This window comes from Thunnus albacares, chromosome 15, assembly GCF_914725855.1.
Source record: "Thunnus albacares chromosome 15, fThuAlb1.1, whole genome shotgun sequence".
Lineage (NCBI taxonomy): Eukaryota > Metazoa > Chordata > Actinopteri > Scombriformes > Scombridae > Thunnus > Thunnus albacares.
In genome coordinates this window covers 2,448,721-2,464,290 of record NC_058120.1, presented here as the reverse complement: position 1 = coordinate 2,464,290, position 15,570 = coordinate 2,448,721, and the positions used below count along the sequence as shown (strand labels likewise).

Here is a 15,570-nt window from a genome sequence, read left to right as displayed (position 1 = left end):
TCAGCACACATTAAGCTGTAGCCCAGCATGAAGGTCATCAATCCTATAACCTAAAAACTTAATTTTACATACTGCTAAGTAATTTCAGTAAATAAATATGGGAGGAAATGTAATTGTAAAGTGGTAACATTTCTCCAGTCCTGGTTGGGATGGATGCTGGGTGTACAAACAGCAAGACTTATGTTTAGGTTAAGCTGACTAAAACAATTAAGTTTTAGGAAAAATAGTTTTGGTTAAATATAGAAAAAATAAATTCAATCTGTCTCATACTTAAATCAGTCTTGTCTTCTCAACAAGGTATTTGAGTTGCCCAAACATAAGCATAAAAACATGAATTGTTCTTCAGTTACAGAAGCTGATATTGTATGCAGATCATTCATTAAAATGTTTCCTCATTATATTGATAGAAAACATAATCTGGAGGGCAAATACACTTCTTTCAAAACGTGTTTGTTGCTGCAAATTAGTCTTATATAAACATTTTTAAATAGACAGGGTTGTTATCTTGCAGATGTCAGACAAATGTTAAGGAAATTTCAGTTTTCTAAAGAAAATGTGAATTTCCATCATCTAGCGCAACGCAAATACTTTCAACAGATTGTAATAACATGACATTAAAAACTGAAACTCTGTGACTCTTGAATAGTGATATTTCATTGTTGCTTCCCACCAAATAAGCCAAATTATGTTGTGTGGTAACAAATGGGTCTGTCTCCTCTTTCCACACACACACGATGTGGAGTCTCCATTGTTTTTCCTTTTTCAAGTCTTTCATTCCTCCTGATGGAATAGAGGCATTCAACAGAAGGTGGCAGCAGTATTCAAATATATCTAGTTGTGAATATAAGAACAATGACACTGGCTTTAGTAGTGTGTCCATCCCATGTGCATGTGAAAATAGGGTGAGTATGTCCGGAGGTGAAAATATTGTGAGTATGATATATGATATGAGTTTCACTATCCTGGTTTTTTGCCATTAAAATTAACGTATTTGATTTGAATATTGGCAAAAAAATTGTCATGTGTTCAAAGATCCCAACAAATACAAAATGTCAAATGAGCATATTAGTCATAATTAAACATGAAAGTCTGGGGATTTGTACTCTAGTTTAGTGATAACAGCTGACAGAAAGCTTCGGTACTGTGGAGCTATCTTCTTACAATGACCGTATTAACCCTGAAGAGAAAAAATGTGCTTTGAGCCCCAAATAGCCACTCATCAACACATGCATGTAAGCCTAAAGTATATATTAGTACATTCAATATTGTACAGTATTGTACAATATTGTACAACTTCTAGGTTTTGAAATGTAACATGTGTATGTATTATAGTATGAAGAAGTGTTGAATGTTACCCTGCTGTGAGTGCAGGGTAACATTCAACAGCTTTGTTAACAGCAGAGAGATGCCTCTAGAGGCTGCTCTACTGATGGAGCTTGTGTGTGCAGCCTGACACACTCAGGACTCAAAAAATATCTCACTTTCTGCAAGTAACAATAATAATTATAATAATAAAGTTTATTTATATAGCTCCTTTCATATAGGGGGTGTAGTTCAAAGTGCTTTACAGTAAAATTAAGAAATAAGAGAATCAATAAAAACAGGCAAATTAAAACAAGTGCAAATACTGTGTGATAAAACCAAGTAATCAAATGAATAACAAACAAAAGAAGCAGCAAGTAGCAAGAACTGGTATGCTAAGAATATGTGAAAGATAGAAATAAAACAAAGGAAGGCATAAGAACAATAAAATATGTAAAATAAAACAAAGGAAGAGTGACAGTTAAAAGCAGTGTTGAATAAATAAGTTTTCAATTGTGGTTTAAAAATGTCCACAGAGCTTCCATCTATTATATGGGCAGGGAATTCCATAGTTTTGGTGCATAGTTAACAAAGGCTGAGCTGCCGATTTTTTTATTAGTGTGATAGTTTGTATGTAACAACTGACAGCAGAGGATCTAAGAGGCCATGAAGAATTATAAAGCAACAAAGAATTAGGAATGTAGGCTGGTCCCAAACCATTAAAAGCCCTATAAATTAAGTAAAAGAACTTTAAAATCAATCCTAAAAGACACTGGGAGCCAGTGCAGGTTAGCTAAAACTGAGGTCATATGTTCTCTCTTTCTTGTTCTAGTTAAAAGCCTGGCAGCAGAGTTCTCAATTAATTGTAGTTTATTGATGGATTGTTTTGGAAGACCGGTGTAAAGAGCATTATATTAGTCTAATCTACTTGAAATAAACACATGAACACGTTTTTGGCATCTTGTTTGGATAGGAACGGCCATACATTTGCAATATTTCTTAAATGAAAGAAAGCTGCTTCAGTCACTGTCTTTAGGTGGGATTTTAAAAAAAATTATTTATGTAAAGCCAAATCACAAAAGAAGTTATTTCAGGGCACTTTTCACATAGAGCAGGTCTAGACCGTACTATTTGATTTGAAGAAATTTAAAATTAAGAGTCTGAGTCTAGGATAATGTCCGGGCTTGTGACTTCTGATTTAACCTGTGGGGCCAAACTGCCAGGTTTGGCAAGAACTAGCTCTCCTTTTATCTGCCGACCAACTAATAAAAAATTCTGTTTTGTCACTATTTAATTTAAGAAAGTTGGTCTGCACCCACTCGTTTACTGCAGCCAGACCAGTTGTTAAATGGCAAAGAGTTTGGTCATCACTTGGGTCCAATGAAATATACAGCTGTGTGTCATCAGCATAGCTATGGAAATTAAGGTCATGTTCTCATATAATATCACCTAAAGCAAGCAAGTACAATGCAAAAAGCAGAGGACCAAGTCAGCTTCTTTGAGCAACACCCAAAGGTAACTCATATTTCCTTGATACATTATCTCCCAAGACAAAAAACTTTCTCCCTGATATGTAAGAGCGGAACCAATTTAAAACACTCCCAGAGAGGTCAACCCAGTTCTCAAAGCACTCAATAAGAACATTGTGATCAATGGTTTCAAAGGTAGCACTTATATCTAACAGAACTAGAACTGAGACCTTGTTGGCATCAGTGCTAATCCTGAGATCACTTTGGTGAGGGCTGTCTCAGTGCTGTGATTTGCCCTGAACCCTGACTGAAACTTTTCTAAAATATTATTTTTGTTAAGGAAATCTGTAATTTGGTTAAAAACAACCATTTTCCAATATCTTATTTAAAAATTGGAGATTTGATATAGCTCTATGGTTATTTAAGACATTTGTATCTACATTTGCTTTTTTCAAAAGGGATTTTATAGCTGCAATTTTGAAGGATTCTGGAAAACATCCAGTTTCAACAGACATGTCAATGATCTTTCTGTCAGAGTGAAGCATACTGTTAAAACAATTCTTAAAAAATGTAGTGGGAACTGGGTCAAGACTTACTTTTATTCACAAGCTTACATAGTTCCTGATCAGAAATAGTGGTGAATTTGGACATTTGGCAATTTTGCTATGTCGATTGATGTTGTAATCAGCATTTATGACAATAGCCGCCCTTATTGGCTATATTCTCTAAAACCATGGTACTAACACTGATATTCTCATCAAAGGTGAAAGGATTGACATAGTTACTGATTTTAAATATCTTGGTGTGACACTGGATCCAAATTTGAACTTTAAGAAACATGTTTAAAAAAATGGTTAAAACCATAAAGTACAACTTAGCAAATGTTAGACATATTAGAAACTGTCTCTCTTTGGATGCAGCCAAGATATTTATGCATGCTATTATTCTTTCCCATAGGTCTTAATGCATCACATGTTGGGGGCAGGCTGGAGAAACAGCCATAAAACCTCTTGGGTCCTTATACAAACAAACTCTAAAAACTCTGGACAAAAAGCCAATGCATTTCCATCACTGTAGGGTACTGGAGAAATACAATTTACTGGGCTTTGAGAATTTTAGATTATTCTCAAATTTGTGCCTAGTTTATGAAATTTTAAATGGTTTGGCCCCTTCTCTACTATGTGACTTTGTGTACACTCACTCAGTAAGTTCTATTAGATCTTCCAGAATATCCTTTATACAAGATTGTACCATACCATTTCATCACACTGCTTTTGGGCAGTCAGCTTTCTCTGTGAAAGCCACAACTCAGTGGAATGCCCTACCTGATGATATGAAGAGCTGCAGTTCCATCAGTACATTCAAAACCAAATTAAAAAATCTGCTAAAAACTACTCAGCTCTGTAGCCACTGACTGTAAATTTCATCTCATGGTCTTTGCATGAACGCAAATAATCTTGCTTTTAATCTGACAAGTTTACATTAGTCAATTGTGGTTGACATTGTGGGTGTATGTGATGTGCTATTGTGTGTAGCTTTGTATTTTGTATTATGTGTCCTGTGTGTTTTTTGCTTTGTACTATTTGTTATTGTGCTGTTACATGTTTTAATTGTGACCTGCCATAAGGGACTTCAGATGAAAATTCGATATAAACTAACTCTGGGACAGTACATCAAATGGTAACATTTATGTTTAACACTGTACATGGTCCCAATAAATGCATAAATAAATGAATGTTGTTGTTAAAGAACATTGCAAATTCCTCACATCTAGTGGAAGATATTTGGTTCAGGATGTCGTTGACAGGGGCAGGATTGAGTTACAGGTTTATAGTTGTGAACAGTGTTCTAGGATTATTGTTACTCTCTGCAGTCAGCGCGGAGGAATGAGCTCCAGTAGAAGTAGAAGACGTAGTAGATGCATTTATGTTGAGTCGAGGATAGTATACAAAAGGCCACATAGTTTGTTGTTGTTGTTGTTGTTGTTTATTTTTTTGTCTGGTTGAAGAACCCCAGACGACATTTGGCCCTTCACTCCACACCCACCCCTCCATGTCTTTAAGCACATTTGTAACCTTTATAAATAAAGCAACTTAGAGAACATGATTTATACTCAAGTCTTCAGAAAAGAATACACATTTGTTTTATTGGAAACGCAGCTCTTTCACATAAATGATCAATACATTTCAAAAATAGCTACAGTGTGAGCAGATTATAGACACAGCTCTTATAGCCTTGTTCATTTTGGCTGAAGATGAGCCGTGGCACAGTGTTTGCTGGGTCCACCTCTGGTTAGCATTTTGGGCTGCAGAGTGTGCTGTGCAGTCAGCTCTGATTAGAAGAAAGCTGAGCCTGTCAGGCTGCATGTCTGCACCACTGCTGTATTAAAACATTGTTTATAATCAAGAACAAATGCACTGAAGGAAGAGTTAGTGCTGCTCACACTCATCATCACCACTGTGCTATGATTCACAGTGCATCACTCTCAAAGATCACACGAGAACAGAGGTCATCAGCTCTTCTCGATGCATTGCTGAGGATAAACCTAAAAAGCCGAACTTTAAAATGCATCAGTGTATGAACAACCTCAGACTCAACGTCCATCGTTACAGGCATCAAATATTGGATTTAGCTAATCAAAAAACATTGTTTTTGACTTTGACACATTTTCATCTTTTTAAATGTTAATTTACACACATGAAGACCTGACATTACTGAACTCCATAAATGAATCATATCAAAAGTTAATTTGCATATTTATACCATTTAATATGGCGAACACAGAATTTTTCAAAATTGAATGTCCATCCCAGTGGACATCAGGTCTAATGGACATCCAGATGATCATTTCAGATTATATAAAGTTTTCCACAATATTTCACTTTTAGACTATACAGCTACCAGAGTTATTAGTCATAAGCCAATAGTAAACATATCTAATAAATTTAGGATGAAGTATGAAAGTTCACTCTTGACCTTGGAAACAGTAGTTTGACAAAAACAACCAAATAAATAAATAATAAAAATAATAAATAAATTATTATATCCATTGGGTGCCACTTTCTAATAACACATCCTTTATAAAGGGTTTATGGTTGTAACACGTGGCTTTTGGCTAACAAATTATTCACTGATGCTTTATTGTTATATCAGACTTTAATAATGCTTTAATAAACAGATTGTTTCTGCTGTTTGCTCCTCTATCATGACATCATTAGCTCTTTAATACATCGGGATGAGCCTCTAATGGACCCTCTCTGAAAAAGACCAAATCTATTTATTCCGGTAAAATGCATTTTGTAATAAAAGCCTTAATTCTACACATGTACTATATAATTCATCAAAAACTTGAGTAGAATTATTCGGATCAAATATTCCGTTCAGGAAACGTGCAACCCACCCATATGTGAAGCTTTTCAGAGACTCTGAGAGGCACATAAAACGAAGGGTTAAAGAACACTTCATTATTAACTCATTAACATTTTTTTTTTTTTAAAGTGTCATAATAGAGGAGAACATAAACCAGTCAGAGAGATTTTCACAACCTGCCAACTAAAAATCATCCTTATTAATGGCTTATAACTGTAAATCATTTATTAACAACTGATGAATCTAACAAACCCTGTAAACCTGTCAGGGTGTCTTATTAGAAAGTGGTGTAACTCTATCTGCTGATGAAGACTATTAAATGTTCTTGAAAGGTCCAGAAAAGTTAGTAAGTGGCCAATAAAATCTGCTTGAGGGATATCAGACTATTTATTGGCAAAAATGGCCGATGGCTGCAAAATAAAATAAGAACATAGAGAAAAACTGCTAATAATAAAAAAAATAAAGAAACTGCTAAAAGTAAGAGTAAAACCAACACAGTGTAGTGTGCATAGTTAACATGTACATGGTTAAAACAGCCATAAATGAGGAGATCCATTATAATCTTCAGAACATTTCTACAATGGAGACAGGAGAGAAAAAAGTAGGAAATATAGTTCATATGAGCGGATAAATCCAGGTCTGACAGGGTTAACACAAACAGATGTGCAAGAGCGCTGCAGAAATATAATACTGTATCAAATTCTGATTTCAATCAGGAAATATCTGATCCAGAATGAGTTAACAAGAACACGAATCTGAGTATTTGGTGCCAAAATCTCAGTACTTGACAGTTTTCAACACTTGCGAAATTCATCCGAAAGCCCTCCTAAAGCTATATGAACTGGATCTACACAAACATGAGACTCAACATATTTATTTATTTGCTCAGTTATGGTTTTGTAGAGTAAATCTTTATTTTGAAGTCAGAATTGTATCTTGAGTGTTTCCTGACCACTGATGGCAGGACCACCCCGACCAAAAACTGCTGCTGATGCAACACATGTACACACACAGTATGTGCACTAACCTCTGATAATGTCTTTGTCCCTTCAGTTCCTTTCGTTTGCCATTTTCATATTAAAGCCCCATTTCCTTCTACGTTGCAAGCTCAGTAATGTGGTGAAGACATTTCTCTCCTTTGTGGAAATTTTTGTTAAACATGTGTCAAACCTTTCTCTGCCTTTGTTACTTTTGTATGATTTATTTTGTCATTTGCAGTCATCGAGAAAGTTTTTTGGACTTCTGCGTGAGCTGAGACTTCACATATGAAGAATTGTTGAAATTGGTCATGTGGTAGAATTTGATCATCAGGTCACTTTGCTTTGAGAGCACGCTGATACTACAGATACTGTAACTGACAGAACAACGTGCTGATTTTAAAGGCTTTTTACTACATCCACACACGTCCCTGCTGTATGATACAACTGGAATTATCCACCATAATGTGTAAAAGTAGTACCTGATAGTTGTATTAATCCTGGAGGAGTTCTAGTATTGTGGCTTTCAATGTAGCTTCACGTTATGCTCTAAAGGCTTCTTTTCTGGTTTTTCCACACTGACAGAAATAATACACTGGAGGAAATATTGAATTCTCCTCATTTGCTTTGGCATGCAAATGGTTAAACATATAAACTCTGTGAAATAGCAGCTATCGCAGCCTCACTGCAAAAATGAAAAGCTGATGGAGGTAGTATAAGGATAGGGTCTTATGAGGAACAGAAAGCAGAAAAAGATCATTTTCTCATACGCTTATTTCTGAACAGTGATTTTATAGATATTTAAAGGGTAAATTATGAAGTTTGATTTGGTTTTATAAAGACAGAACTAGTCAATATAGTTCAAATGACAATGAATGTACTGGTGATAAGCACTAAATCCTTTATAGTCAATTAATCTATTTGTCTGACCACAGAAAGTGAGTCGATGTCAGTTAGTTCTCTAGTGATTTGGTAATTACAACAACTGTGTGAGCCATTTGTTGAGTAAATATACCAAAACAGCTCTACAGTGTGAGGAAGTGTTATACTCGGGGTGTTTTGGCAGATTTTCAGACTAAAAAAGCAGTTTAAAGACACACTTTGGCCTCTGGAGGTGAAGGGTGTTTGATATTATTATTTATTCTGTTTCACACATTAAATAAAGTAATCTGACCTATAATCAACAAAACACACTGAGGTCATAAATCTTCCCACCCAGACATTAAAAATAAAATCTCATGTTTTTAATTATTATTTGTTTCTTTTCTCATATATTTTACTAAATAAACTGTTGTTTCTATAAGTTCTGTGTTTTCTTTCTGAACTGCTTCTTCAATGTCAGAAAAATATTTTGGTTGGAAAATACTGAATCCTTTTTTTTTTCTTTATTTATTTTTGGCCTAAAATTCTAAAAATGATTCAATCAGCCTCTAAAATGTGCAACATTTGCTGGTGTTAAATGACAGAATGTGACGTCCGTCAGGTTCCTCAATCCTCCAAATTTCAAGAAAAAAAAGCAGAGTGTTGTTGAGTCAGGAGCATTTAATGAGTAACTCACTGTTCAAGCTTCAAGTTTCCCGTTAATCTGCTGGAAACTTCTCTTTTATTTCGATTAAAATGTTAAAATTACGAGCTGCCTTTTTAAAAAATCACGCGATTTTAAGTTTTTCTTTATTTATAAAATGTTAAAGGGGGCAGCTCAGTAAAAAAAAAAAACTCTGCTCCAATCTGTCCTCATGATTTGAAGCCATATTTAAAAACTCTATTTCAAAGTTACCTAAAAAGCAAATAACATCACCAAAACATCTCCACCTCCAAGAAAAAAATGAACTCAGACAACGTGTTGAAGATGTTTACTTTATATTTTAATGTATACTCGTTGTACTTTTAAGTAGGTTTTCTTATTTTTGCAAAATAAAATAACATAAAAAGTCGGCATATTCCTCCCACAGCTCAGCCTGAATGTTTGTACAGACTCCACAATGTTCCCCTGCAGCTGGCTGAGCGCGATCAATAATGTTATACCAGAATTACAACATTTAATATCCATAAAAATGTCACATATAGCATTACGATATATTCAGACATGTCAGTCAATCCAGCGGGCATCACGTCCCCCTTGGCGTGCGTAACATTACAAAACAACTTAAATTAAATATAAATAGCGGACACAGAATCAATAATAAAATGTAGATATGTACAACTGTGCAACATGGCAACACGTCTCATCACACCGAGTCCACTATATGTACACACACACACACACATGTGGCCGTGTTAGCTCGCTTTTATCAGCTGTCCGAGTCCACTTCGCTTTTACTCTCCTCGGTTTTCTCCGCGGACTCTTTGGTCGTTTTGTTCCATTTCTGAGAGTTCTCTGATTCCTCTGATGAAGACCTTTTCTGCCTCCTCCACTTCGCGCGTCTGTTTTTGAACCAAACCTACATGATAAAAAAGCACAATTTTAATACCTATGTTGTTGTTTTTTTTGTTTGTTTGTTTTTTCTAGTAAATCACAGTTATCTCGGTTTAAACGAGTAGAGCGGGTCAGCTGTTCAGTCATAACAGTTACTACATACCAACACAGTTAGTCACGTTAGGGCACGAGGGAGGGGGGGGCTTTTACTTTCATTCACAAATTCATTAAACATGACGCTCTACAGTGTTTGTCGTTATTTTTCTTTCTTTCTTTCCATGTCTCGTCTTTATATCCTGTGTGATTAAAATATAAGAAATAGTGCTTGTTGAAATGTTTATGTTTATGTTTGTTTCCTGACCTCCCTACAGCGCGCCATTTCTCTATTTGCAAATGTAATGTCTTTATTTACAGACTAATAAAAAAAAAAAACATTTGATACCTGCAGCGAACACTGACGTCATCGCCGGACAACTCGGTTACATTTTCGCGCAAAAATCAGATCAACGCCTAATATTCTGTTACATATTGTTATTTCATGATTCAAATTCAGCTGCTTCACATCTAATGTGGTTTCCAGATACAATGTCTGAATTAATGAGAAAATGTGTTTATAGAGTTTATGACCGTAGTAACTTTAAAAAAAAAAATCCAAACTGAACGTCATAGAAAACAAAGCCATCACTATAATATGAGCCTATTAGTTAGAGTTAGACTTACAGTAGGTTGTATTTATCTAAATATGTAATTATTTGAATGTAGGATAATTGAGAAATCAAAGTGTTGGGTTATTTATTTTTATTAGATGAACTTGAAAGGCTGTAGAATTATGGAAGACAAAAATACTAAAAATGATAATTAAAAATGATTCAGGTCTGGTCATACGCTAAAATATCCACAGCTCAACATCACCAACGACAAGCATAATCATAATAATAATGTCCACTAGAGCTCAGATGTAAATTAGATCAGCTAAATCTGGTGAGATGTGTGTGTTTTTCCTTTAGTTTCTACTTATTAAATAACTTATTTATAAAAGAGAGAAATTGGAATAGTTTGGGCTGAATCAGTGGAGTGATTAAGTGGTTGAAAATAGCAGGAGGAAGCTGCACTGTGTGAGAAGTCTATAAAAAGCGGCTCTGACCTCGACCTTCTCCTCCCGGAGGTGGACTTTGCGGGCTAACTGCTCCCGGGTGCCGACATCGGGGTACTTGGTCTCCTGGAAGAGGCCCTCCAGAGCCTCCAGCTGCTCGTCGGTGAAGATGGTGCGGTGCCGCCGCTTCCTACGGCAGTGCAGCTGGTTGAGGAGTTGCAGCTCGGTCCGGGACAGGCTGCCCATGTTCATGTAGGACATCATCTGGTGCGGGACCGGAGAGATCAGCACCGAGCCCGGGCTGTCGTAGCCTGCAGGTGGGAGGGACGGAGAAACACCACACTTGGGTGAGTTCAAATGGTTGGAACAATTGAACTGCCGCAGCCTATATATACATATACTATAAACAGTGCTCATGAGTAATTGGAAACTCTGGTTTCGGTTGTGTACATACAGATTACAGCCGATGCGTAAAATAACAGAAAATTGGAAACTTTGGTATAAGCTTTGGCTTTGTGTGCATGTGAAGGTTATAGTTGATGCATAAAAACATAAAAAGCTCTGTTGTAATATTTAACTGTGTAAAGACATATACAGTAGACTAGTTTACCTCAAACATAAACAGTTTTTAACTGTACACAACAAGTTTCAGTTCCTGCGTAAAGGAACGATTTGAAAACCGATGAGTGATATTTATTCTGGACACTGAAGCCGCGACAGCACAGAGGTCATCAGACTTATAGGTCTTATATAAAGATAAAGACATCATCACACGTCACGCATCAGACGTGAGATGTGGATGTTTCAAGTGTTTTGAAATAACATTTTCCGGTGTAAACGTGCAGATTTGAGATTGCGCACAAACACAACATTACTCATTTTTACGCATGAGATTAGAAAGAATGTTTGTTTGTTTTTTTTTCATTGCAATCGACATTGTTTAGAAAAGACACACTTTAAGTCTTCACTAAAACTTCATGCATCATGGCTTATACGCACAGGCCTATAAACAGTCAGTACTCTACTTTAAATAAAGTATTACATCCAAACATTTCGGTCAAAATTAGATCTGATGCAACGAATTAAAAACTGATTATTGCACCGTTCCAGAATCATCTTTAATCTTTTTAATAATACTTTAAAATACATGACGGAAAGACCGATTTTGCACAAACGTATAAAACAAAACTCTGCTGATAAGTGTGCAGGAAACTTTATTCTCCTACAGTAGAAAGTTAAGACAGTAGAAGGATCGAGAGAGCGGGAGATTAAGTGTCCTACCTGCCGGGATGCAGGGGCACTGCTGCGGGCTGAGGCCGGGCACTGAGCCGCAGCACGGCGGCCCTCCTCCGGTACCCTGGACGTGCAGCTGTCCGTAGTAGTAGCCGTTATATCCTATTCTGGTCCCGTTCACCGACTGAACCCCAGGGGGAGTGGGCCCGCATGTGGCCGTGTACAGTCCGTTGTAGTCGGTGTAGATAGAGTCCGTGAGGCCGGCGGACAGCACTACCGGGCCGCTCCGGTGCAGCAGCAGCGGTTCCTTGCAGCTCGGCCGGCCGGACAGAATGCTGTCTATACTGAACATCCCGGCGGGCATCACACCGGTGCGCGGCGGCGGTTGGGAATCAGGGAAATGAAAAAACTCGGAGAAGTGAAAACTGTTGGGTAAAATAATAAAAGTTTCCTGGACTGAAAGATTTCCGGGCTCCGTGGAAAAAGTTTCCCTAAAACTGCGTCATGATGACTCTGGAGAGTAGTTTTCTTCTCTGCATGCGCAGCTCCGCGAGCTTGTCTCGGGGATGCGGACTGGTGGTTTTAATGGGACCAGCTGAGAGCACGGCTGGTTTTATACCCTGGTGACGTCACGGCGGAGCGGAGCTGCTCTGAGATCAGCGCTGCAGATCGCGGCGTGAACGGCTACAGATCTGTGTATTGAGAATTAATTCAATTAAGATAATCCGCACTGTTTGCCGACTTTTTGGAAACTGTTGCTGGTCAGAGAGGCTCTTCCTACAGAGTAATCCGATTATTTCCTTGTCAGCGAAGGCATCATAATCTATGGGAGACATTTACATCAGTGTTTACTGTGAAGAGGCGGGAGGGCCTTTCCATCAGTTCATAAAATTAGACAACCAAACATACACGGCACCTAAAAAGAAGTCATTTTATATTTCATAATTTTTCGAAGCAGTGTTCAGTGAGGTTAGAGGAACATCTGTAGGCCTGATGTTACTCAGTAGATTGAGAATGTTTTATTGAGGTTATTACTATAACCTCAACCTATTTAATTACAGCCCGCGTGAAACTTTGCGCGTAAGTGAAATTGTTCATTAATTTACCAGAAAATAAATGTAAATATAATTTTGAAGCCACCAGGCCTGTCGACAGGCCAACACAAAACATGTTGAATTTTTAGTTATTGATACATCACTAAATATTAATGTTATAAGGTGATATATATGTGTAGAGTCAAACTTTCCAGGCGAAGCTCGTGTCTATAAGTGAACAATAAATCTACTATTACTCAGTTATTACTGAACAGTAATTTAACATTAGTATAGAAAGCCGTCAGGTTCATGTAGTAGATGAAAAGTTAATAAACACAAGTTATTTATCTGAAGGGTTACAGAAAGCACATGTGCGTGACGACGCAGTAAAACTTTAATCAAGGCTTTTATGTGTTTGTTTCTCTTCTTTCCTACATGAGTAAATGAATATTAACCGTATTTCCATGTCAGACAAGAAGCCACTGAGCATCTCATCTCATTATCCACCCTCCGCTCGCTTCTCCGCGGGGAGCAGATCAGCTCGTTTCCTCCCGACAGCAGCTCCTTCTCCGCGGGTCAACAACACAGAACATTTCCCCCCTGACCGGGATAAGATAACGGCCCATTATCGCCTCCATTCAGCCTGGAAAAAGAGAACTTATTGCATATTTACACCGCTAATCAACATGGGCTGAGTGGTGCTGGGGAGGTGGTGGGTGGTGGGGGGAGAGATGGGGCCGCTGGCTGTGGAGGAACGTGGATTCGCAGTTCAGACCTTAATGGGACTCACTGATTGCATTTAACACTCAACGGGGTCTTAACACATGCTCACGTCAGGCTGACAGATAAGTTTGTGATTTGAAAATGTGCTGTTTAGATATGAGAGCACAGAGTTAGAGCTCTGTTTGAAGCCTATTGTCCTCCACTAATGCGCTAAAACAACTGATTTCAATCAACTCCGAAGATGAATTCCAGGTACTTGTTTCCCCTGCACGAAAATATGAAGTATATCAATTTTAAATGCTATTTTAAATTGTCTATAAAATATTTATCCAGCATAAATATCAGCTTACCACAGTCTGCTGAATCAAATTTGTATTGGATGTTTTCTAAAAGAAAATTGGTTATTTTCTTCAAGTTCATTGCGCAACAATTCTTTGAAATATGTAAGAATTTATATGTTATTTGTGTGAAACGGGGAATGTATGTACCGAGCATTTTATTCTTGTTTCCACCTCCTAATATGATCAACATATACAAATTAAAAATAGAAACTAACCTCATAATGTATCAGTTAGTCTGTTAGTGTATCCATCCACATAGTTTTTTGTGCCACATATATATAAAAACGCAACATATTCATTAAAGTTGTATTGAATCATACATGTAGTTCCTTGTGTCTTTATGTCTTAATTCATTGTTGTTTTTGTTTTGTTTGTTTCTTAGTTTTTTTTTTCCAATAATCTTACGAACCTTTCAGGTTTCTCATTCTGTGTGGAACCTCAGAAAGCTGTTTTTTTTTTTTTTCGCTTTTGGTCTTCAAACAGAGTGTCACATTTTCCGCACTCTGCATAAGAGATACCATATGTGTATGGCTTCACAACATGCTGTTTGTACTATCATAAATGGCAAATATAAACCATGTTTGCTTTAAATAATATCTAATTATGTGTGTGAAACCTACAGAGCTGCCTCTCGAACCTGATTGGTGGATCCAGTCTCCCTCACTACCAGCTAAAAAAAGACTCAAACTAGCTTTATTGTTTTCACCCCTACAGATAAAATGGGCCTGTGTCTACTATTGTCAGTGAGTATTGTAGCACAAACACTGACCAGGCTCATCATTTTACATCTCCATCACTGAGCATGGTTGTTGTTTCTAACTGCATAATCTTACCTTGAAGCAACAAATGGAAAATCACAGTTTAGCAATAATATAAATATATATATATATATATATATATATATATATATATATCTTTAAGCCATCAATTTTCCTTCTTTAAAGATTCATGCATATGCTTGTATTTTTTATTTTCCCAACAGTAAAATATTACCCTTTTCTTGCACTGTGCTACAGGAGGAAGCTCTCATTTGATTTATCACAAATGTGTCATCAGATAGTTTAACATGTACACATTAAAATATGAATAAATAGTATGTGAGACTGTCAAAAAAACACTTTGTTTCTCCAAGGCAACAATATGAAGTACAATGTTTCTTCAAACTGTGGAATTCATTGCCTTTGTTTTATTTTGGATTCTTCTTTGTTAGCTTAGAGGACTTAATCCACACACCTTTGGAACATGTAGCAGAGTCAGGAGGGATCTTTACGGTGAATTAAAGATGAAACTCAGCAGTTTTAGCCCATAAGTTATGGTTATTCCATACACATTGCTGGTGTATGAAAAGCAAAACAGGATTTTTAGGGTTTAAAATTAAATTGGAATTTTATCTCCCACCTACATTCCAGTTCAAATAATTTACAGATGAATATCATTTGAATGTGACACATTTTATTTGTGTGTAATAACATCCAAGGATGAGTTTTTTCCTGCATGTATGAGTCTGGCAGAAACCCAGCTTGTTGTTGCCTTTTGATAAGGAAACATGTTCGTCTTGCTGAAAAGCCTTTTCTGTAATACAGTCACACTGTGATTCCAGCCCAGTGCAATGG

At 36.8% G+C, this 15,570-nt stretch overlaps 1 protein-coding gene across 1 annotated transcript; it reads right to left on the bottom strand.

The window, feature by feature from the left end:
• Positions 1-8,960: 8,960 nt before the first annotated feature.
• On the bottom strand, positions 8,961-12,432 carry gsc (goosecoid). The gene is made up of 3 exons (XM_044375533.1): positions 11,908-12,432; positions 10,678-10,937; positions 8,961-9,558 (listed from the first exon to the last, which is right to left on the bottom strand). The coding sequence occupies exons 1-3, from the start codon at positions 12,221-12,223 to the stop codon at positions 9,409-9,411; spliced, it is 726 nt and encodes a 241-aa protein (XP_044231468.1). The 5' UTR covers positions 12,224-12,432; the 3' UTR covers positions 8,961-9,408.
• Positions 12,433-15,570: the final 3,138 nt, after the last annotated feature.